Here is a 22,195-nt window from a genome sequence, read left to right as displayed (position 1 = left end):
AGAGAATAATTCCCATTCACTTAATGAGGCAGGGGGTCCTGCAGAAAAAATAGACTTTAATTATGTAACTATGTACTATCTCATAATGCAAACACGCAAATCGGAAGGGGGAGTGAATTAAGCTTGCACAGGCAACTTAATTCTGGTATTTCTTAACTTTTGAGTGCTTGAATTTGCAACCTTAACAATGCTCTTTTAATGTAGTTTTTTTGTTGCAATTTCCTAGGCTTTTAAAAAAAGAAAACTGAGAAAAATTCTATCACATGGAACTATCCCAACTTACATAGATCATCAGCAGGACTGGAAACTTTAGGTCCACCACATAGACTAGTAGTGCTAGAAGGTGATGAGACACACAACTTGGAAGTAGGTTTTGCAGATATCTGCGAACAGCAGAAGAAGGGTAATACTCAGGAGTCTTTGGAATCTCTACCTATAGCATGGCAACAGGGATATTTGTGAAACATAAGCAGAGCCCAATCCTGCCCATTGAAAATTCAAAGTCTCTAATCATGCAGGATCAGGTCCCTTAACTAATTAAAGTGTGTGAGATTAAAGCCATTATTTAGGGGCTATTATTATTTACTTATATGGAAGGGGAATTTTAGCCTAATTTCCATTTAGAGTAGTAGTAATAATTATGGAAGCAAGAGAAACTGGTAATAGAACCCAAATAATTAAAACAAAACAAAACAAAAATCTTGAAACAGCAGCCAAGAGGGAAAAATAACACTCTTGATCCAGCAGTTCAAACATTAATACCAGTATTTATTCTTCTTTGCTTTATATTAGCCATTAATGGAAAGTGACCCATACCACCTTCATTCACTTGGTCGTATCTTTGAAAAGAAAGAGTTATATCACTTCCTGTAACTCCATGACACATTAAATAATTTGGCACTGCAATGGGTTTGCTTCTACTACAAATGGGCCAAGTTCTAAAGTCCTTACTCAGGCAAAACTCCCCAGAGACTTAAATGAACATTTTGCCTGATTAAGGACTTTCAGACTGGCCCATTACCTCACAGAATCCTAGAAGCTAGACATGTAAGAGACCTATTAGATCATCCTCAATCTCTTTATTTATAATTATGTATGCAGTTACATGTGACAATTTGAATATATACTCAAATTTCATATACTTAACAATAGTTTCTGAATTTCTTACGCAAGTGACTATGTTCTCATTTCTCTGTATCTCAAGAGCAAAGCTGCATCTGCAAGTACCTCACTAGAGAGAAGCAAGAGAAGTGATATATTGCAGCTATTTTATTTTTTGAATCCCCATTGTAAATAAAACCCATTTCCAAAGATATGCTATGGATACAGAATATTTGTTAACAGAGCCAATGCTTACGTAACAGAAGTAGTACCGTTTAGGACTGCTTTTAACATAAAAAACAAATATACCACATTAGTTTACAATGCTACAAAAAGGTAACAAGTAGTAAGTGAGAATTTCATTACCAAAAAAGATATTGATAAAGCAAAAAAGGAAGTTTTAAATTCATTACCTAATTTTATTTAATTCAGACTGGATAATCTTAGCTGATACTCACTGTGTACAGAAATGTCCAGGCTTGTCTAAACAACAAAAAGCAGATACATGATGAGGTGCTGAAGACAGCTCTCTGCCAGACCCAAATCAGCAGTCCAGTTGGAGGACCCTTTACTTATCTTCAATTTAATATAAGTTCTTCCTTATTATTGACACGTGGCAGAGAAAACAAATTCCAGAATTCAGTCTCAACTTGCTTGCTGAAGAGTAACTGTTACCTTTTGGGAAAAATGTTAACAAGGTTGATGACTAAAACACGCACACTCTCTTAGAGCAGCTGTAAATTTCCACTCTCCTTTTCCTGGATTCAGATTCCAAACCTCATTTGTCTCTCTAATCTGCCAGGGGCAGTTCTGTTTCTAGTCAGACTAGCTCTGTGTATGTGAGTCTTCCCTCCCCTCCCAGCTTTCTCTCTCACATACACCCTCCCTCTGTAAACTGAGCTCCACGTCAGAGGAATGTGTGTAAAGCAAAAGACAAAGTAATGTCTCTGCCAACAGAATTTTCTAGGGTTAAAATCACAAATACAACAAACCTACATCACTCACATAAGTTTTCCCTCTTCAGTCTTTTAGTATAGAAGCCCACCACAGATGCCTCTTTCACACCCACAGTGTGGTAGAGGTTGCTATAATTACATTATTCACCTTACCCTTCTGTTTAGAATGTAAATAAGGGCTTCTAACAGTGAATGGTTTATGGTTACAAGATAATAAAGTCAACATGCTACACAGGAGCTCTTTGGGCAGAGAGGATCTACCCATAGGCTGCCGTTTCCTGCTTGAAAAAAAATATTTACTTTACTCAATATTATTATTTCAGTGCAAAACTCACAGTTTATTCTGAGAAAAATTAAATCCAATGACATAAAAGGTGTTTCTCAATCTAAGTGTATTTTAAATTTTATGACAATGTCAGCATAAGACAGGAAGGAGAAATTCAAATCTACTGAAACAACATATATTACCAACTATTATCGATCATGGGAAAATATAGCAAACTGCATTTAACTTAAAGGATCCTCTTGGATAGGTAGGGGAAATAGGAAGAGAATGTGTATGCGTGTGCCTGTGTGTTCTTTTAAAGCTTCATTTTTCTTTAACAGCAGTGATTCTTCAGGCTGTTTTGCATATGTCCAGAGGGAATTACATATGCTTTTTCCCCTACAGCTAATGTCTAATATACATTAAAGACCATGGAAAGAAAATTGTTTTACTAACTATTGCTACCAATGCAGTGTTTTAAATTCCTTCCTCATCTTATTTCTGCTCTGTTTTAGCATTATAATGAGCCTTTGCATGATGAGTGATGAATATATACCTGTGCTGAAATCAACAGTTCAGGGCGAAGCTTGGGGCTGAATTCTGTATCTCAGCGTTTTGTCAAGTTCATTATCACCTCACATTATTTAAAAAGTGTGTGCGCGCGCATTAGCGGATTTATTTTAGAAACCTCTCTCTGTGTCCACCATATGTTAGTGCTACCTTCCCTTGTCCTGTCATGTCTCAATTTAGAACTCAGTTGTGGTAGTTAACCTTATAGTGGAGGCAGTGCAGAGGTGTACCACCCCACCGGGAACTCTCGGAGGCACCAAGCCTAGAGATCTGAGCAATGCAGGTGCAACACCACCCTTTCAAAGGGTGCCGCTTCTGTTTGCGGTCACCAAGCTCAGCTGGCCAGGGCAGAGGCAGCGTTGGGAGAGAGAGACTCACTTTGAAAGAGCCTAGAATCAGCAATCTTTAATCTTTGTACTCAAAGGACTAAAATATATATATATATATATATGACCCTGCTCCTGGCACTCTCTCCCATCCTTATGCATCCACACAGGAGACACTACCTTGTCCTCAGAAAGATCTTCTTTTACTTGCGTGTAAAGCAGCACACACATTTATGCTCAAAATAATAAAGCATCACTGAGGCACCTAGGGTTTTACAACCATATGTTGAGATGGCGCTGAAACCATGGTTAAAGCTGCTTCTGAAGTGAAATGCATTTAGTACTGGTTCACCCGCACCCAAAAAGAGCTGCGGGAAGAGGCACTGGTCATTCAGAAGGTGGCATTCTTAGCTCCAAGTCAGTTCTGACGCAGTCCCCCAGCACATGTTTAGCTGTGCTGCTGGAGGTGCCATCTTTTGAATGAGACCTAAAACAAATCTAACATGTAATAAAAGATGCATTTGCACTTTTTTGTAAGGGTAGAGGCATTAACTGTTATTTCCCAGTCAAACTCCACTTGGCATAATTACATCCTCCCCACATCACTTCTATTGATGTTTCAGATGGAAAAAGGTACTCCTTCATTCCTTTCCTAAACTGAAATACAACAGTGGCGTGCACCATGGAATGCTTGCTGAGTTTCACCACAGAGAAAAAGCCGCATTTCAGCGGAGGTTAAGTAAGCCCACTGGATGGTTTGTATATCATTACATTTGTAGAAGCATTTGTGGTATAGACAGAATAAGAAATGCTATATAAACATAAGATTATCATAGAATCATCTAGTCCAGTCCCCTGTGCTGAGACAGGACCAAGTAAACCTAGACCACTTCTGACAGGGATTCGTCCAACCTGTTCTTAAAAATCATCTATGATAGGGATTCCACAACCTCCATTGAAAGCCTATTAGAGATCTTAACTACCCTTGTAGTTAAAAAGATATATTTAGGGTCTGAGTGATATATTGAGCTCTGTTTAACTATATGGTCTGGTTATTTTCATTCAGAATTTAGATATATTTTGGGGACTTGTAATTATAGGCACTACAGGCTGTGATTTTGCGTGCACTCAAGTAGGACACCCTACTGCAAGTCTTCTGCCTAGAGAAATTCCCTTTAACAGGAATTCTGTGCATATACGTCATGCAGAAATGAGTCTTTATTCTGAAGGGCTGCATGAAGTTGCTCAATCCTCATCCTTGATTAGTACACTCGGTGACGAGAAATATTGCAGATTTTTTTTTCTTTTTCTTTTCACACTTTATGTGCCACCTTTCTAATGTGGAATTTTGTCTGGAATGGCTTGTGTAGAGAGTTGAGGCCTTTACAGTAGTTGATCTTCAGATAACAACTAAGGCCCCGAGTTAACGTACCCCAACATGGCATATTTATCCAGCTGCTAAGTAGTTAACTATTTCCTTTGACAAGGGCTTCCTTCGATAATTTAGTTTTGTTTCAGTATATAATTTGTGCTCATCTCAACTCCTAAATTAGTTAATAATGAATAGCCAACAATTTTTAAAGTCCTTTCAAAATATACTGAACAACTTGTTTGCACATGCTAGAGAACTCGGACTTCTATATATTTGAGTCCCATTGTATTTTTTCCTTCTTTATGAATGCAGATCTCAGGCTGAAGGTATGGGTAAAGTTCTTTTTTGAAAGAAATGACCTTATTTTCTTAACTTAAAAATCCCTCCATCTATTAGAGCAAAGAAATAAAACAGGCATTACTACATTTGCTCTTTATTTTCTACAATGATAAAAGGAAAGGTAAAAAGCTTTGAACCACATGTGGTACTGATAAATTTATTTCCTGACTCTGCAATTTATAAATCTAAATTACATTCATGTTCAACATCTAATCATCCGCATACAAAGTAGTTCCAATAAAATATATCTTGAAACTATTTCTAAAATTATTTCTTTGTTAAAATGTGTGGGGTAGACAGAACACAGCATGATGTGGTATAAGTAGACTTGGCAGAATCTGATTATTTTTTATAATTTTGATGGATAATATCAATGCTTATTGTTAAGAATTTTTATTTTTATTGATTTAGATTTTCAGAATGTGAAAAATTATGGCTGCAGTCAGACAGTTATAGAATGACAGCAGATGCTGAGCTTCAAAGAGTTAAAGCTTTATAACCATTAAAACACAACTGTCTATACCATGTCAAAATATACAAAGTAACCTAAAAGTATCCTTAAAGTATACTTAAACTAAATTAAGATCTCAAACAGTATTTCTTACTTTGTCTATCCGTAAATTTTGATAATCATTTATAGAAATATTTTTTCATCCATTCGTGTGTTTACGGTGAAACTGATGTTTACCAACATTTACCAATAAAAATCTAATCCTTTCAACTCTAGATATAAGGTTTTAATCAGCATTATTAGGGATGGCCTTCAATAAATAACTCACTCACTCAATATGGCCAACCCAAATTCATGTCAATAAAACTTTTCTACCCCCTCATCACATATTCTTTCTGACCCTATAATTTCTATTTTTATATATAACCCCCAAGGGGGAGTGTGGATATGTACATTATGTAAACACACACAAATCCTGTGAAAACACAACCTAGATTGAAAGCCAATCTAGTGGTCTGCTGCTCACGAAGGTACAGAACAACAGTGTGAAGAGGGACCCTACGGATAGATCTATGCAGCAAAGAATAACCCACCGCACTAAGATTCAGAGCCCAGGTCAACTGCCTTGGCCTCATGCTGCGAGGCTAAAAATAGCAGTGTAGACATTCACACTTGGGTTGGAGCCCGGGTTCTGAAATCTAGGGGTCTCAGAGCCCAAGCTCCAGCCTGAGAGGGAACATCAAGACTGCTATTTTTAGCCCGACAGCACAAGTCTTGCAAGCCCGAGTCAATTAACCAAGCCTCTCAGACTAGGCACTGTGGGTTTCTGTAGAGAGAGATTTCAGAGTGGTAGCTGTGTTAGTCTGTATCAGTTAGTCTCCTCGCTGTTTTTGTACAGAGAGGGGCTCCATCCTCGCCTGCACCCAACTGGAATGAAAAGAGGAAGGAGCAGAGCTTCCCATCCCTCTGAAGAACAGAAAACTGGTATCCATCTTTACTGGCTCCCAGAACTGAAGTCAGTGATGTTGCCTCTCTGATTGCTGTAGCTGAGTTGCTGCTATTGTATTTTGGCTAAAACTGAGAGCAGGATTGAAATAGATTCTTCATATAAACTATTTCAAAAAATGTAAACAGATCATGATGATCATGTTATTCCTTCTTCCTCCCCTCAGCTCCCTCTAGCGTTCCCAAGCATGGACTACATTCTTTCCTGTTCTATTCAGTTTGCATTAAATATAACTGCAGAGGACAAGAAAGGCAACGACGATCTTTCTAGAGAATTCCAATTCCTGGTATGAATCCAGAGCCCACTCCACCAGTTAGGTTCCTCTTCATTTCTGCAGCAGACCCATACTTACAAGAGCAATGAGAGCACCATTGGCTCACAGAAAACTAAAAAAACCCCACAATCAGGAACATTGTACCAAAACAAGACATTCGTTGCGCACATCTCTCCCCCTGGAGAGAACACACACGACAGATGTTAGTCGTGTTGCTTAATGCATTACCAGAAGGCGCTCAGATACTACAGAGATTAATATGGTGTAAGAAGCCATATAGAATACAACAGAGTCTGGCCTAGGCAGCAGTAGCTGGAGACATGATCAACAGCCTTGTCTCACGGCTTTAATCAGTGTTGGGGAAGGGGCCAGAGATGATATGGAGTCCTGTCCCCAACCACCAGTAGTCTTCTTGGAGCACATCATCCATACTGACTTCACTCCCAACACTCACTCATCTGCCCTGGGCCTTTTCACCACATAAGTGTAGTACTATCATACTGTATACAAAATGAGAAAAACTTCTAAAAAAATTCAACTAAACAACTCCTTCCACACCTCTGCCACCCCCACAGTAAAAATCAGAGGTAAAGCAAGCAGAACTTTTTCTCTAATAAAAATATTTTAATAATAATATCTTGTACTTCAGAACTAAGTTCAGCACGTGAAATAGAAATACAGGATTAAAAACTTAACTTAATCATGTCTGTTCTGAAAAAATTCACTTACAAGATACATTCTCTCTCTGTGTCCCAGTGTAATGACTTCTACTTGGCTTCTCAATACCATTATAATCATAACTCTGCTTCCCATTTTATGAGTGGAGAGAAAGAGATTAGATTGAGGGATACACAAACACAATTCTACAATGTGAACTTTTATCTGGAGACTTATTTAAAAAGAATAATGGTAAAATCAGCAACATGCCAAAGAGATGAATAGGTATATTTTTACATTTCAGCATCCCAACCTGTTCAAACTGCACCTGACCCAAATCCATTCTTCAAACCTAGTTTCACACTAGTTTCCTAAAAATATCTTACCATACTACTCAGAACATCCAAAAAGAAATTTAGAAGAATATGTGAAGAGGGAGGCCAAAAAGTGAAAAGAGCAGTTTAAAAGGGGCTCTGTTGAAGATCTAAAATGTAAGCTATCTTGACAGATGCCATCTGACTGTATTTCAACAATGAAAAAAAAAATATAAAGAGAAACGCATTGCCCAGTGTGCTGAAAGATAATCCTAGGTAACAGTATTAACAATGACGACTATACAGTGCATAGTGCCATTGTTCTCCAATATCCCATATTTGGAAACAAGCAAAGAATGTAAACGGTGTCTGGTTTCTTCAAGATTAGTTGTTTGTCCCTAAAAAGAAAAGGAGTACTTGTGGCACCTTAGAGACTAACCAATTTATTTGAGCATAAGCTTTCGTGAGCTACAGCTCACTTCATCGATGAAGCTCGATGTAGCTCACGAAAGCTTATGCTCAAATAAATTGGTTAGTCTCTAAGGTGCCACAAGTACTCCTTTTCTTTTTGAGAATACAGACTAACACGGCTGTTACTCTGAAACCTGTTTGTCCCTAGTTTCAGCAAAACATTGATGATTCTTTTATTAATATCAGACACAACAGTAAAGTGCTTTGGGCTACTACAGGTGACTATTTCTCCTTTCATCTAATATTTGAAAAGTATAATATTTTATTATTCTTGAAAAACCATATAGAAGACGGAACTGCAACAAAGCATAATTGAATAGGACCCACATACTCCTGAGAATTCTTGAAGCCAAAAATTATATCACCAGAAGTATATGAATATTTGTTTTCACCCAGTTATGACTGTTTTGAGCCCCAAATGCAATATTCTCTCTGAGTAGTTTCCATTTTAAGAGTCTTTACACAATGCTTTAAAAAAAAAAAAGAATCAGACTTTCACAGAGAATAATACTTTGTGTTTCTATTGTGCCTTCCATCACATCATCAAGATATTTTACAAACAGAACAAAATTAAGTCTCCCAAAACTCCTGTGTGATAAATATTATTACACCCATTTTACAAGGAAACTGAGCCAGAGAGAGCAACACACACACACACCCTCCCTCCCACAAAGGCCTGATTGTCAGATGACAACAGGAAATACAGGTACTTCAGTATCCGTAAAAATGAAGCCCTAGTATCTCAAGTTGCCCACCTAAAAACAGTGGCCATTTTTTAAAGCATTGTTTTAAACTTACTTGCTGAAAGTCAAACAGAAAACCTGTGACAAAACAGAACCTATATCTGCTGATTCTGAGCCCTGTTCTTTACTCACTAGAGTCTTGTGATCACAAAGGACTAAATTAAGCTCTGTAATCTGTATAGTGTTCAAAGAACCTCAAAACTTGCAAGTAGTGTCAATTTCCCCAGGAACATGATCTTATTGTAATGATTAGTGAAGATAGGACCTTGACCAACAGATGATATTGTAAGTTTATTTCAGTGCTAAGTTGTTCTCATCTGATATGTTACATTGTTGGATCTGACTTGGGGAAGGGGGGTTAGCAGGAAGTTCAGTCCTGACTGTGTGTGCTGGAGTTGGTACTTGCAGTGTCCCAACAAATCCCATGATTCTACAAGAGTATTACAATGGGTGGCAGCAGCTTAAAGGTAGTAAAAGCACTTTTGCCTGAGAAGGAATTTACTGGTCATGCAGATGAGACTGGAATTCTGTAAGAACTTGACAGACTTTAAGCTATTGCTCTCTACGAATGAATGGACTGATGAGAAAGCAGCATGGTACCTACCAGTGCTTTTCAACGGTGATGTCGAATCATTTTACCAGCAACTTCCCAGCATGGATCGTGGTTCTTATAGACAATTAATTAGAAATGCCAGAAGGAATGGCAAGCCATTACATTGTAATCTTACACCTCCATTTCTGCTGGAAGTGAGCATGGTGCATAATCTGTTGTGTGGAGCACAGTGCAAGAGCTCTGCTAATAAACATTAACCCCCACTTTTGTATATTTGGATTTACTTTCATAAGAGACTACATAATTCTTGATTTAGTCACAGAGTACAGTGACTTATTTACAGTACAGGTAGTGGCAATACAAGCTTACCTGTGTGCCTCGGTCTTGTTATGAGAGGATCATTTCAGAAGATTCACCTCTCTGCTTACAGTCCCACCACTTACACAGTGTTTTTATTGATGTGGACATTTGGCATTAGGAGCTAGACTAAGATCATCAATCCATTTCACATAGGCCACTGAACAGCCATCAGATGGAAACAACTAGTAAATCTCTACTACTAAAAACTACTGGAAATCGCTACTAAATTAATTCAGATTGAATTTGGGACCTTAAGGCAAAAAGATTTGTATTCCATCATCAAGCCTCCAAAACATCCAGTCCCCTCCCTGGTGTCAATTGGTGTTGTGTGTGTGTGTGTCCTGGTAATTATAATCAAAACATTTTTGTAGATGTGATATCACAAACATAGGCAACACAACTTCTGACAGAAGAACAGTAGTTTGGAAGCTGGCAGAATCTGGCTAGATGACAACATGCGAGCAAGACTACTGCCAGACACCACTCCTTGTAACTTACCAAAACAAAACAGAAAGACAGGGATGCAGAAAGGAACCAGGGTGGATTTAAAAAAAAAAAAAAAATCAGATATTTAAAATGGGATTTTTTTTGATAAAATGCTTTTTGAGGAAAAAACCTATCTAAAGATAGTTTTAATTAAGATACATTATAGCTCAAAGATATCTCATCATGGAATAGCAATTATAAATTCTAATTCTACAGTATGAGAACAAGTAACGGGTTAAGAAGCTAAGATAACCTCGCTGGCACCTGACCAAAATGACCAATGAGGAGACAAGATACTTTCAAAGCTGGGGGAAAGAGAGAACAAAGGGTCTGTCTGTCTGTGTGATGCTTTTGCTGGGAACAGATCAGGAATGCAGTCTCAGAAACTCTGTTAAATTAGTAAGTAGCCTAGCTAGAAATGCATTAGATTTCCTTTTGTTTAATGGCTGGTAAAATACGCTGAATGTAATGTATATTCCTGTTTTTGTGTCTTTTTGTAACTTAAGGTTTCCTCTAATGTTTTGAATCTGATTACCTTGTAAGGTACTTACCATCCTGATTTTACAGAGGTGATTCTTTTATCTTTTCTTTAATTAAACTTCTTCTTTTAAGAACCTGATTGGTTTTTCATTGTTCTTAAGATTCAAGGGTTTGGGTCTGTGTTCACCTTTACAAATTTGGTAAGGATTTTTATCAACTCTTCTCCAGGAAAGGGGTTGTAGGGCTTGGGGGGGGGGGTATTTTGTGGGGGAAGACGTCTCCAAGCGGGCTCTTTCCCTGTTCTTTGTTTACCGCGCTTGGTGGTGGCAACATAGGGTTCAAGGACAATGCAAAGTTTGTACCTTGGGGAAGTTTTTAACCTAAGCTGGTAAGAATAAGCTTGGGGGGGGTCTTTCATGCAGGTCCCCACATCTGTACCTTAGAGTTCAGAGTGGGGAAGGAACCTTGACAAAGATGATGAAAGGAACATGTCTGACATGCAGGATCTTCAGGTTGGTAAACTTTTTTATTTCATACCTTTTCCTTAAGGACTGGCTGCCTTCCTTCTGGACTATTCTTGAATTCTCATGTTTGAGAAAAATCATTTTAGATGCAGTTGTGATAAAAAATAAATAGCTGAAATAGGCAGATCTTCCTTTTACAATTTCACCTTTAAAGTAGTACTGAGTGTCAGTGAATGCAATGAGTAATACTAAATGTGCAGTATGGTAATAATAATTAAATAACTGCACTGACTTATTTTGTTTAGGAGAATCGATACTCAATATACAGGATTCTGAAGACTATCCACCTTCAAGATCATCATCATCTTCTATAGTTTCAGAGTTATCTGCCAATTATAGTGTTTCAGTCACATCATGCATGTCACATAGTCACAGTATAGCACCTATAGCAAAAAGAAAAAAATCTCCGTCATCCAGAAACAACCATAGATAAGTTTGTGATGAGACCCACCAGATTACAAAAAGAGGTAATTGATGAAAAAATTGCCCAGTTTGTTTATGCAAAAAACTCTCCTTTCCATATGATTGAGAATCCATACTTAATTAACACGGTTCAGTCATTAAGACCAGGATACAGTCCACCCAACGGAGCAGATGTCGCAGGCAAATTGCTGGATAAAGTGTATGAAAGAAATTGAGCAGCGTGCAAAAGGTCTAGAGGGTGAAATTGTTAACCTGAGTCTTGATGGGTGGAGCAATATCCACAATGATCCTGTTGTATGTGCTTGTGTGACAACAGAAGAAGGGAATGTCTTCCTTACAGAAACATTTGATACATCAGGAAATCCACACACAGCGGAATGCTTACAAGTAGCAGCAGTAAGGGCTATAAAAAAGAAACTGAAAAATTCAAATGTCTAGCACGCAGCTTGGTCACAGACAATGCTGCAGACCTATCCAAGATTAGAAGAAATTTAGAAGAGAGTCCCAAGCTAACAACATACGGTTGCAGTGCTCATTTGATGCACCTCCTAGCCATATACTTCAGTATTCCAGAAATAAAGGCTAACTTTGTTGAAACTGCAAAATACTTCCAAAACAACCACCTTGCAGCAGCTGCTCTGAAAAAGTGGGAGGAACCAACCTAACTCTCCCACAAGACGGGCGATGGAACTCGGTAGTAGACTGTTTTGAGCACTATATCAAGAACTGGCCTAATCTGATGACAGTTTGTCAACAAAATTGTGAAAAAAATTGTCACAGCCAAGTTCTCAACATTGGGCTTAAGAGAAATGTTGAACACATGCTGAGTACCCTGAAGCCTATTTCTGTAGCCTTGAACAAAATGCAGGGAAATAGCTATTTTATTGCTGATGGTGTTGAAACTTGGAAGGAACTGAGAAATATAAGACAGTTAAATTACAAGCATAAAAAAAAATGGGACAAGCACTATCTGCAGCTCATTTTCTTGCAGATATTCTCAATACTTGGTACCAGGGTCAAACCTTAACTGCTGAAGAAGAGGAGTTAGCTATGACATGGACATCCAGCAATCATCCCTCCATAATGCCTACCATAATAAACTTCAGAGCTAAGGGAGAACCATTCTTTAAAACATCATCAGCAAACATATATTTCTTGAAAGTCACTTAGGCACTTGGATTCAGAGGCTGTTGAAGTGATAATCTCACTTTTAGCAGCAGTACCTTCTTCTGCCGGTGTAGAAAGAATATTTTCTTCCTTTGGACTAATTCATTCCAAATTGAGAAATCGTTTGGGACTTGAAAAAGCAGGAAAGCTTGTTTTTCCTTTTCCAAATTATGAACAAACAGGAAAATGAAGGTGAAGATAACTGAGCTAGCTGCAGAAGCCAATATTTTAAGTTTCTCATGTTGACCTGGCTGACATAAATGAAATATTTAAAATAGGGTTTTTTGTTAAACAATTTTAACAAAAACAAACCTGATTTTAAAAAACTTGAATGTTTAAATTCAAAAATTCATATGCTTGTTTTGTTAAAATGGTATATGTTTGCTGTTGAAGAACAAAAATCCAGAATACGCAACGTTGTTGTTTTAGTTAAATAAAAATTTAAATGTCTGTCTGGTGATGTTCTCCTCCTAAGACAGCATGGCAAGAAAATTCTCCAAATATTAATGATTAACCTGTTGAATTGGAGATCGTTCACCTTCCAATGATTTCATAAATCTTTGGTAAATGAAATAACCAATCATTCATTTTCTGAAATAGCTGTAAAACTACTCTGAAAAGTTTTCAAAATAAATCACTTTAAAAACGTATAGGGTGTACCATCTAAAACTGAAACTTACATCTATCTCTGAATTGTGATGTATTAAGGTTATAACAACCAACAAGAACGCACTTTTACGTAGAAATCCATGATTAAATCAAGTCTTCCTGACTAGTGATTTAAATCAATTCCACCCTGAAAGGAACAATGGCATAACTTGACCCATAGGGCACCTATGCATAATTTGAATGAAATATCAGTGTTCGGCCATATCTTATCTGAAAATAGAGGTAAAATAAATAGGTAGGTTCAAAACCAATGATTAAGTTTTTCCTACACAGAAAAAATTACCATTAGTATAATTAATTAATAGAAGGCCAGAAAAAAATTATAATTCTCTAGTCTCACTCATGCAGATCACAAGCAATTCAGCCAAAAATTCATGCATCAAGCCCAACAACTTGAACTAGAGCACCTCTTTTAAAAAGACATCCAATCCAGACTTAAAAGACTTCATGTGATGAAGAAGCTACATTATCCCTTGATTAACTGTTGGAATAGTTTATTACCCTCACTATTAGACATTTGTGCCTTACTTCCGGTTTGAATTTTTCTAGCTTCAATTTCCAGACATTGGATCTTACTATGCCTTTGCCAGCTAAATTGGACAGCCCTAAAATATCAGACATCTTCCTTGTCTAGATATTTCTAGATCATGATCAAGTCACCTCAGTCATCTCTTCAAGAAGCTAAATATATCAACTTCCTTAAATCTCTCATTGCCAGATGCATTTTCCAGATCTCAAATCAGAAACCGCTTCAATTTTTCAAGCATGTCCACCAAAACAAGACACCGTGTTCCAGTAGTAGTCTCACCAACATTTTAAACAAAGACAGTAACCCTCCCTGCTTCTACTAGATATTGCAGTTTACACATCCAGTGACAACATTATTGGGCTAAGAACCAATCTCTGCAGAATCCACTCATTGATGGTTCTCCATTGACAATTATATTTTCAGAACTATCAGCAAGTTTTTCATTCATTTAATTAGTTTTTATTTTTTAATCACAATGCCCTACACTACTAAGTCAGAACCTTTACAGTAGTCTAAGTATGTTACATCACAGTTCGCTTTATTAACCAAACTTGTGATCTCAAAGACAATCAAATTCATCTGATGAGACCTATAGTCTATGAAATCACGTTGAATGACAGGTTATATTTCCATCCCTTAATTCTTTGATGGAAATATTTAATAAAACACTCTGCCTTTAGTGCATCATTGACAATTTTAGTGTCTTCATCTAGTAATGAATCTATGCTATCGGTAGGGTTTCTTTTGTTCTTGAGATTTTAAAATTCGTTATTGGCCTTACTCCTACTGAAACTAAAATTTCATTGGTACCTTTATCCTTCCTTATCAATTGTATGCTTTTTTTTTTTTTAAAGCTTCTGATGTATATTCATTTCCATATATTGATGGCTACTTTCAAGTCCCTTCTTAATCAGAATGGAATTATTTTGTTTTCCTTAAGAAGCTTTTGGTAGTATTCAGCTTCATGCTGTTTTATGCAGTCATTTATTCCTTTAAAAAACATCAGGCACGGATGAGTTCCACCAAAAGTCTAGTGGTAATATGACAATGTGTTGTGCAGAAGTTAAGGATTTATTCAGTTCTTCATGCTTTTGGCCACCAGAAGAAGGAAACACCACATCACGCTCATTAAATCTTTTCCAATGGGCTCTGGAGGGTACCATAACCAGCCCTATTTATCTTAGAGGACAACCAACCCCAATAAGGGGCAATAGAATAAGTAAAAATGAGAGAATCTATCACCATCTAAGAGACTCTTCATATAACCTCATAGTGTTTAACTGCTTACCAGGTAAATTAGATCTGCCCACAGATATTCCCAAAGGACTTCATAGAGTTTTCTGCTCTTCTCCCTGCCCTGGTAAAGGAGGTTCTATTAATCATCTCTTCTCTCCATCACCAATCATTCTAGTTTTAGAAGGAAAGCTTTTCAAAGAGCATGCCCTAAAAGTGATCTCATTCTGGGTTAGTCCGACTTCTAGGAAATCATTCTGTAGCCTAATCCCTTTGACCAAAATCCATTATCTTCTCTCACACATTTTACCCTGGGCTGTGTGAGTTAATTTGTCCTAGAAGAGTGCAAGTCTCTCAGTTGGTCACAGATTGCCACATCAGCAATTGCTTTTAGAGTCATGACCTATTTTTAATGGCTGGGAGGGAGGGGGACAGAGATCATATAATTTAAACACACCATTTGTGTGATAGATTTCCATTCACAGACCTGAATCTTACTTAACTCATTTGCTAGAAAGTTGACACTGACCAGAGAAAGCTATTACACAATATATGAAGTGCACATCTACCATTCGTTATTTGAACATCAAAATAATCTTTATACATGACCACAACCATCACGCACTAAATACAATTTAGTGCTTAGTTACCACTACAAAACACCAGATATCCCAGAGGGCCTCCCCTGCACCCCAAAACAATAATAATCACCCAGTTAATGACTGAAATTGTTGGCTACCATCTTGCTTTTTCTTACTTGAAGAGAATGGCAACAGAAGCTTGACTTTGACACCAGAACTATAGAAAAGGAAAGTATGTGATGATTAGGTGTGTGGCAGCAGATCAAAGCAGTACAGCTATGCTTACTGCCAAAAGATAATAAGAACAATTCAGAAGTAGGGGCTAGAAAATAGCATGTTACATGTCATTACGGATACTGGACCTGCTGAAAAAATAGTGAACTCTCCATCCGTAATCTTTCTGTCTTCAATAATCTTGAACTTAAAAGTGTAAAAAAAATTTTTTTAATCTGTTAAAAAGACTTAGAGCCTCCACACTAAGGGTACTGAATTGTTTTTAAATGTTGCATGATGGATAGGGTTGCCAACTTTCTAATCGCACAAAACTGAACAGTCCTACCCCACCCCTTCACCAAGGCCTCGCCCCTCCTCGCTCCATTCTCCCTCCCCCACCCTCACTCACTTTCACCCGGCTGGGGCAGGTGTTTGAAGTACGAGAGGGGGTAAGAGCTCCGGCTGGAGGTGCGGGCTCTGGGGTGGGGCCAAGAATGATGGGTTTGGGCTGTGGGAGGGGACTCCAGGCTGGTGCAGGCTCCAGGAGGGAGTTTGGGTGCAGGAGGGGACTCCAGGACGTGGCAGGGAGTTGGATGGGGTTTGGGGTCCCAGCGGCGCTTACTGTGGCTCCCAAGAAGCGGCAGGCACTGCCCCTGCAACTCCCATTAGTCGCAGTTTCTGGCTAATGGGACCTACAGAGCCATCACTCAAGTGGGGGCCGTGCACTGAGCCTCGCTGGCTGCCCGTGTGCCTAGGGGCTGCAGGGACCGGGCAGCCACTTCCAGGAGCTGCGTGGAACCAGGGCAGGTAGGGAGCCTGCCTTAGACCCGGGCTCCCGCCAACCAGAACCACCACGGTCCCTTTTCAACCGGGTGTTCCAATCGAAAACTGGACCTCTGGCAACCCTAATGATGGAGTGAACCTCTTTCTCCACATATGCCAGTTTAGTACAATAGCAACTGTGTGCGTGGGGGGGGGGGGGGGTGTCAGGGTCTTCAAAATTTGTCTTTGATGATGTCTATCAAGAAGGGTATTTCACACACCAACCTTGACACTCCAAATTCCAGTTAGGAAGCATTGTGTCTTAGCTGTAGTTTGAGAAATGCAATGTCTTATCCCTTAATGTAACACTCCTACTCATCCACTACTTTTCCTCATTCTAATTCGTTATCTCTAGAAACTGGAAGACCAAGAGACAAATTTATCTGAAATATCATTTTTCAATCAAAACCCTGAAAAAAGTCTAAAAATTTATTCCAGTTACCAGCGTATCCAGAACCACGTGTTGGATGAATTTTCTCTACGTATACCTATATATTTATTAAGTTCTGCTTCTGAGACAGCTAGAGAGCATACTGTTTTCCTAGTACCAGAAAAACTTCCAGATCATCGACCACTATTGATTCATACTTAATTATAACAACAATTTTCTTGCATCTGCAAACTTCTACATTCTTACCATTACTACAGAATAGCACTATAGCAAGAATTACTGTCAGAAAACTACAAAAATACAACTTTCAGACAGGAGCTATGAAAACAGTTCTTACAAGAAGTGGGACTTCGATAGCAGAAAGAAAAAAAAAGATCTGCAAAGGTTGGGAGTTGAGAAGCAAATCAGAAAATGTAATTTTTTTAAAATGAGTTTAAAAGTCATTGAAACCATCTCTTCAAGAAAGTTGAAAAAAAATTATTAAATTGATACGAAATAAAAGCTTTCTTGTAGAGTCTAATTTAGGGAAAAGCCAGTAAGAACAACTCAAAAGTAAATGACTTGCAACATATTTAACATTAAACTTAGCTTTTTGCCAAATGTGTTAGAAGCTGTTTTGCCAGAATCTACCAGGTCTATTGTTTAATATCACATAGGGCTTTTGAAATTAATTTTTGTACAGTACAACTGAAAATAGTATCAAGAATTGTACTACTACTTAAATTCCTTAAAGCTAACATATTTATAGTATCACTACTTTAATTTGTTGTCAGTCATTTCAATTAGAGCCACATCATTTATTTGGTTTCTTTGGGACTTCTGAAAGAAATCTTGCTGTGTTGTCAGTTGAAGGGGTGTGTGTGTGTGTTCTTTTTGTGTACTGTTTCAGCTCTGTGCAGTAGCTAGGTTAGCAGACCTTGATAGAACCACCTGGAAAGACCACAGACTCAACTTGGTGGTGAAGGAGCTCAGCCAGGTTTACTGTTGACGAAACACAGGGCTAGTGCCCCAGTTCAATGGTTACAGGTACATGAACGCCAATTACAATGGAGCAGCTTAGTCAGCAATGGGACTTTTTCCTGCCCTCTAGGACAGACAGAGGGTTACGGCGAGGTATTTTAACATTTATAGACAGACAAACAATTTGGGGTAAATAATTTATGTACTACCTTACTTGTTTTATGACGCTTATTGCGTTTTTGAACCTTTTTTGATGTTTTAGATAAAACATTTTTATTTACCACTTGTTTGGTCTAAAACATCAGTACAGACATTTATTATTTTTGTTAAATTATTTTATTTTGTGCTAGGTTAGGATGTACTTGTGCTAGCCTGCTGGAATGTGTTTACATATTCACTGTGTTTTATTAATGCTAGTGGTACCCATGCCAAGTTTACGTGCTGGACACTGAACACACAGGCATTTGCTTTAATACATGGCCTGTATTTGGTTTACAGCCTTTGGGTTAGGCTTCACGTCTCACACCAGGCTTAATGCTTTAGGCTCGCTACTATGTTCAGGATAGGAGGGTTTCTATGAATTCATTATCTATAGATGTTAAGTACAAAAGAAGGCTCACTCAAACCTCATAGGACAGCTGATGACTAGAAGAAGAAATTCTTCTATACTTCAAAGCAATATTAAAGCCTTCTTGTTCAAGAAACTTTTTCCTGGCTTGTTTGATGTTTCTTATAAGATTTGTTTCTCATGTGCTCCCCCAGAAATGTAAGCTCTGAATGGAAAATGTATTAAAGTTTATATCACAAATTGTTGCTCAAACATCTTACTGGAGTTCAGTTGCTTGATTGTAAGGTTGATAATCCATCTGCACAGCAGACAAAAGATATCCAAATAATACTGATTTAAGCCAGAGAACCATAAATCTGTCATCTCAGATTAGCACCACCCAATCCTACCCAATCACATTTAGACTAATTTAAATTCTGCTAAAATTTTTAGCACACTTTGTAATTAGACATATTAAGTAACATATGTATCTTTTTTTGTAAAACAGGTAAAGGTCTTTGATCTTTTATGTCAGTTTTACCTGAAATCAATGCAAGTGACCAGAACCCTTCTGGAAAACCAGTCGGACTTCTCACATATGAACGGACCTACATCTGCAGCCCTTAGTTCTTCTCATACACACTCTGCTGCTTAATTGCTGTCTCTCAATGGATAATTTCCAGACATGCGCTCTTCAGTTCCAGTCACTCAGTATCTTACCTCGGGTCTCCTGACTCAGTCCTAGACAACCTAATGTGATCGTCCTTTCACCTTGGGATTATACAATTTAGAAACAATGGTGGATGAAGGGTTACTTAGGCTTTATGACAGAAAGAGGACTAAAAAGGGAATCTGCAAGGAAAGCATGTGTGTGAAAACCCCGTATCATCAATTGCAAAATTTCACAGCTAGAAAGATATTTTGGCTACTGGAGGGTTAACAGAGTTCCAGCACATTTGGCATCCAAGATAGTTGGCAATTAACAGATATCTAGGTCCTCCACATGAGAGAAGTTTGTTGTTTACACAGTGACACAAATTGTTCTTTTCCTTTGGATAAAAAGGTTTAGGTTTTTTTGCTTTAAAGTTCTTCTAAGAATCTTGAAATCCCACAATTATCAGAGACTCCACTTCTCAAAAAAGAAAGGCAAGCTGTTTGACAAGTATTTACAGAGAACACACACATTCTGAGGTTATCGGTATACAGTAGCATTTTATAGTCTAAGAGTATCTTCGCAGAAGTATTAGGAGTCTAAATTAGTCTTCCCCTCCCCCTTTCTTGTATTAAACAACTAGCAAAATGAACGTCCAAAATCTAAACAAAATAATAGAGTTGCCCTTGAGAGCCTAGGGGTGTCTACTCAGTCAGTACTATAAGAATGGACTTTGCAGACTCCTTAACATATGATTTTTTTTTACATTTCTACTACAGAAAAGAATAGAAGAATTCAGCCTAGGTTTCAGTGAACAGATGCTTGAATAAGAAAATCCATCACCACAACCAGCCCTTTCCTCAGCACTCTCAGCAGAGGTGCTAAAGAATGTACAGGTGCAAGGATAGTTCATTCTACTCTAGAATTGGTTCCTCCCTGTAAGGGTGGTGGGACATTGGTGGTCCCACTGCTAGGAAGCTTGCTTTGCTGCTAGCTTAGTTCTGTCAATAGAGGAATTCAGTTTACTGGGGGCTAGTCTACATTACCACTTAAACCGATAGAACTTACATTGCTCAGGGATGTGAAAAAGACACACCCATGAGCGACTTAAGTTACATTGACCTAAGTGCTGTCTATGCCGGCGCTATGTTAGCTAGACACACTCTCCCATTGGCGTAGTGCATCTTCACCACACGTGCTACAGTGGCGCCGATGTAACACTTGAGCGTAGACTTGCCCTGGGATGTCTGTCCAACATCTATCATAAGCATTAATCACAAATTTTAAAAGAAAATTTGTTTATGATCTGAAGTAAAAATGCTGATGTAGCACGTACTTATCTTGGTACTATGTAAGACAGAAGTTCCTATATATTCCCACATTTCCTCCTCCTCTGCTCTAATCTTCATTTCTTTTTTTAGAAAAGTTTTTGCCCTCCATTTCAAAATGAGAGCCAAATCTTATTACCAACCCAGTCATGCGTCTTCAACCATTTACTTCCATTGTCTTGCTGACAAAAGCTCTAGGGCGTTATGCCTTACAATGTACCTGGCACAGAATACTGCAGTGTCACAGCTGTGTATAATTCCTGTATCCCATCCTCATTTTTAAAATACCAAGAACTAGTCTGTTCTCAATTAGATAGGCATAATCCAGCTTTTACACTGCTGTAAGAGTAGAAGTTGGTTCAAAGTCCTCCATAAACTGGCAGTTTTCTCAGTGACAACTTTAAGATGACTTTTAACATAATTAAGTCTTTTTAATGAAGTTGTTGCTGTTGCCACTCCTACTAGCCTATTCACCTCCCTATTCCCTCTTTTGGGGCTCGTGCTGACTGTGATTATCAGATGTTACATCCAGTAATGCTGATTTACCTAGTGAGGTAACCAGTTAGTGTTGCTTTTTGTAATCAACTCCCACGTGTCTGAATCAATGTGACTACTCATGCAGTATATTTATACTCCACAACAAATTAACCAAATCAGGGTTACTGTGTTAGACAAAGCAGACCAGACAGTTTTGGCAGATGGAACAAGCTCAGGGTGGCTGGCTCAGGCACTGATGAGCAAATGGAACACTGTACTCATTGTTGTATGAAAACTCCATTAACTCCCCTTACATGAAGTGATCATCAGAAAAATGTGGATGTTAATTGGGACTTGTTGAAGAACTTTTAACTGGAAGCCCAAAATGCCCAATTGTAGAATTGAGGAAGAAAGCCATATTTGTTAAAAATCTGACCTGATTTAGAGAGAAACTGAAGGCAGCTATAAAAAATAAAATATGCCAAATGGAAGGAGGAAGTTGATAGCAATGAACATAAATCAGACACTAGAAATTGTAGAAAATTGATAAGGGAAGCAAAGAGAGACAAGAGAGAAATCTATGGCCTGCAGAGTTAAGGATAACAAGGAGCAGTTTTTAAAATATATTAGGAACAAAAAGCATCCTAATAAATATTTGCCATTACTAGATGGAAATGGTAGAATGATTAATTATAATGCAGAAAAGGAAGACATGTTCAATAGAAATTTCTGTTCTGTATCTAGGAAAAAATGATGTCATAGCATATAACAACTCTCCTTCCATTCCACTCGTATTTCAGGAGGATGTTAAATAGCAGCTACTGAAGTGAGACATTTTAAAATCAGGTTTAAATAACTTGCATCTAAGAGTTTTAAGAGAGCTGGTTGAGAAACTCATTGGATGGAATTTTCAATAAGTCTTAGAATACTGGGAAATTTTCAAGTGACTAGAAGA

General features: G+C 38.0%; 1 protein-coding gene across 8 annotated transcripts in view; it reads right to left on the bottom strand.

Annotated features, from left to right (window-relative positions):
* CAB39L (calcium binding protein 39 like) overlaps window positions 1-22,195 on the bottom strand; it is a 105,679-nt gene that overhangs the window by 78,205 nt on the left and 5,279 nt on the right. For 2 of the 8 annotated variants that reach the window (XM_073343710.1, XM_073343750.1), the window contains exons 2-3: window positions 1,560-1,776; window positions 284-383 (exon numbers count right to left, since the gene is read on the bottom strand). The exons of 1 other annotated variant lie outside the window; for it this stretch is intronic. In XM_073343710.1, coding sequence (XP_073199811.1) covers window positions 284-292 — 9 coding nt within the window. In that variant the 5' untranslated portion in view covers window positions 293-383; window positions 1,560-1,776. Of the gene's footprint in view, window positions 1-283; window positions 434-1,559; window positions 1,971-15,324; window positions 15,704-22,195 lie in introns of those variants that run through there. 5 more of the 8 variants (XM_073343768.1, XM_073343760.1, XM_073343741.1 and 2 more) reach the window with 4 other exon arrangements.

This window comes from Lepidochelys kempii, chromosome 1 (assembly GCF_965140265.1).
Source record: "Lepidochelys kempii isolate rLepKem1 chromosome 1, rLepKem1.hap2, whole genome shotgun sequence".
In the NCBI taxonomy this organism is placed as follows: Eukaryota; Metazoa; Chordata; order Testudines; family Cheloniidae; genus Lepidochelys; species Lepidochelys kempii.
The sequence above is the reverse complement of the archived record's forward strand: the minus strand, read 5'-3'. Positions and strand labels throughout refer to the sequence as shown.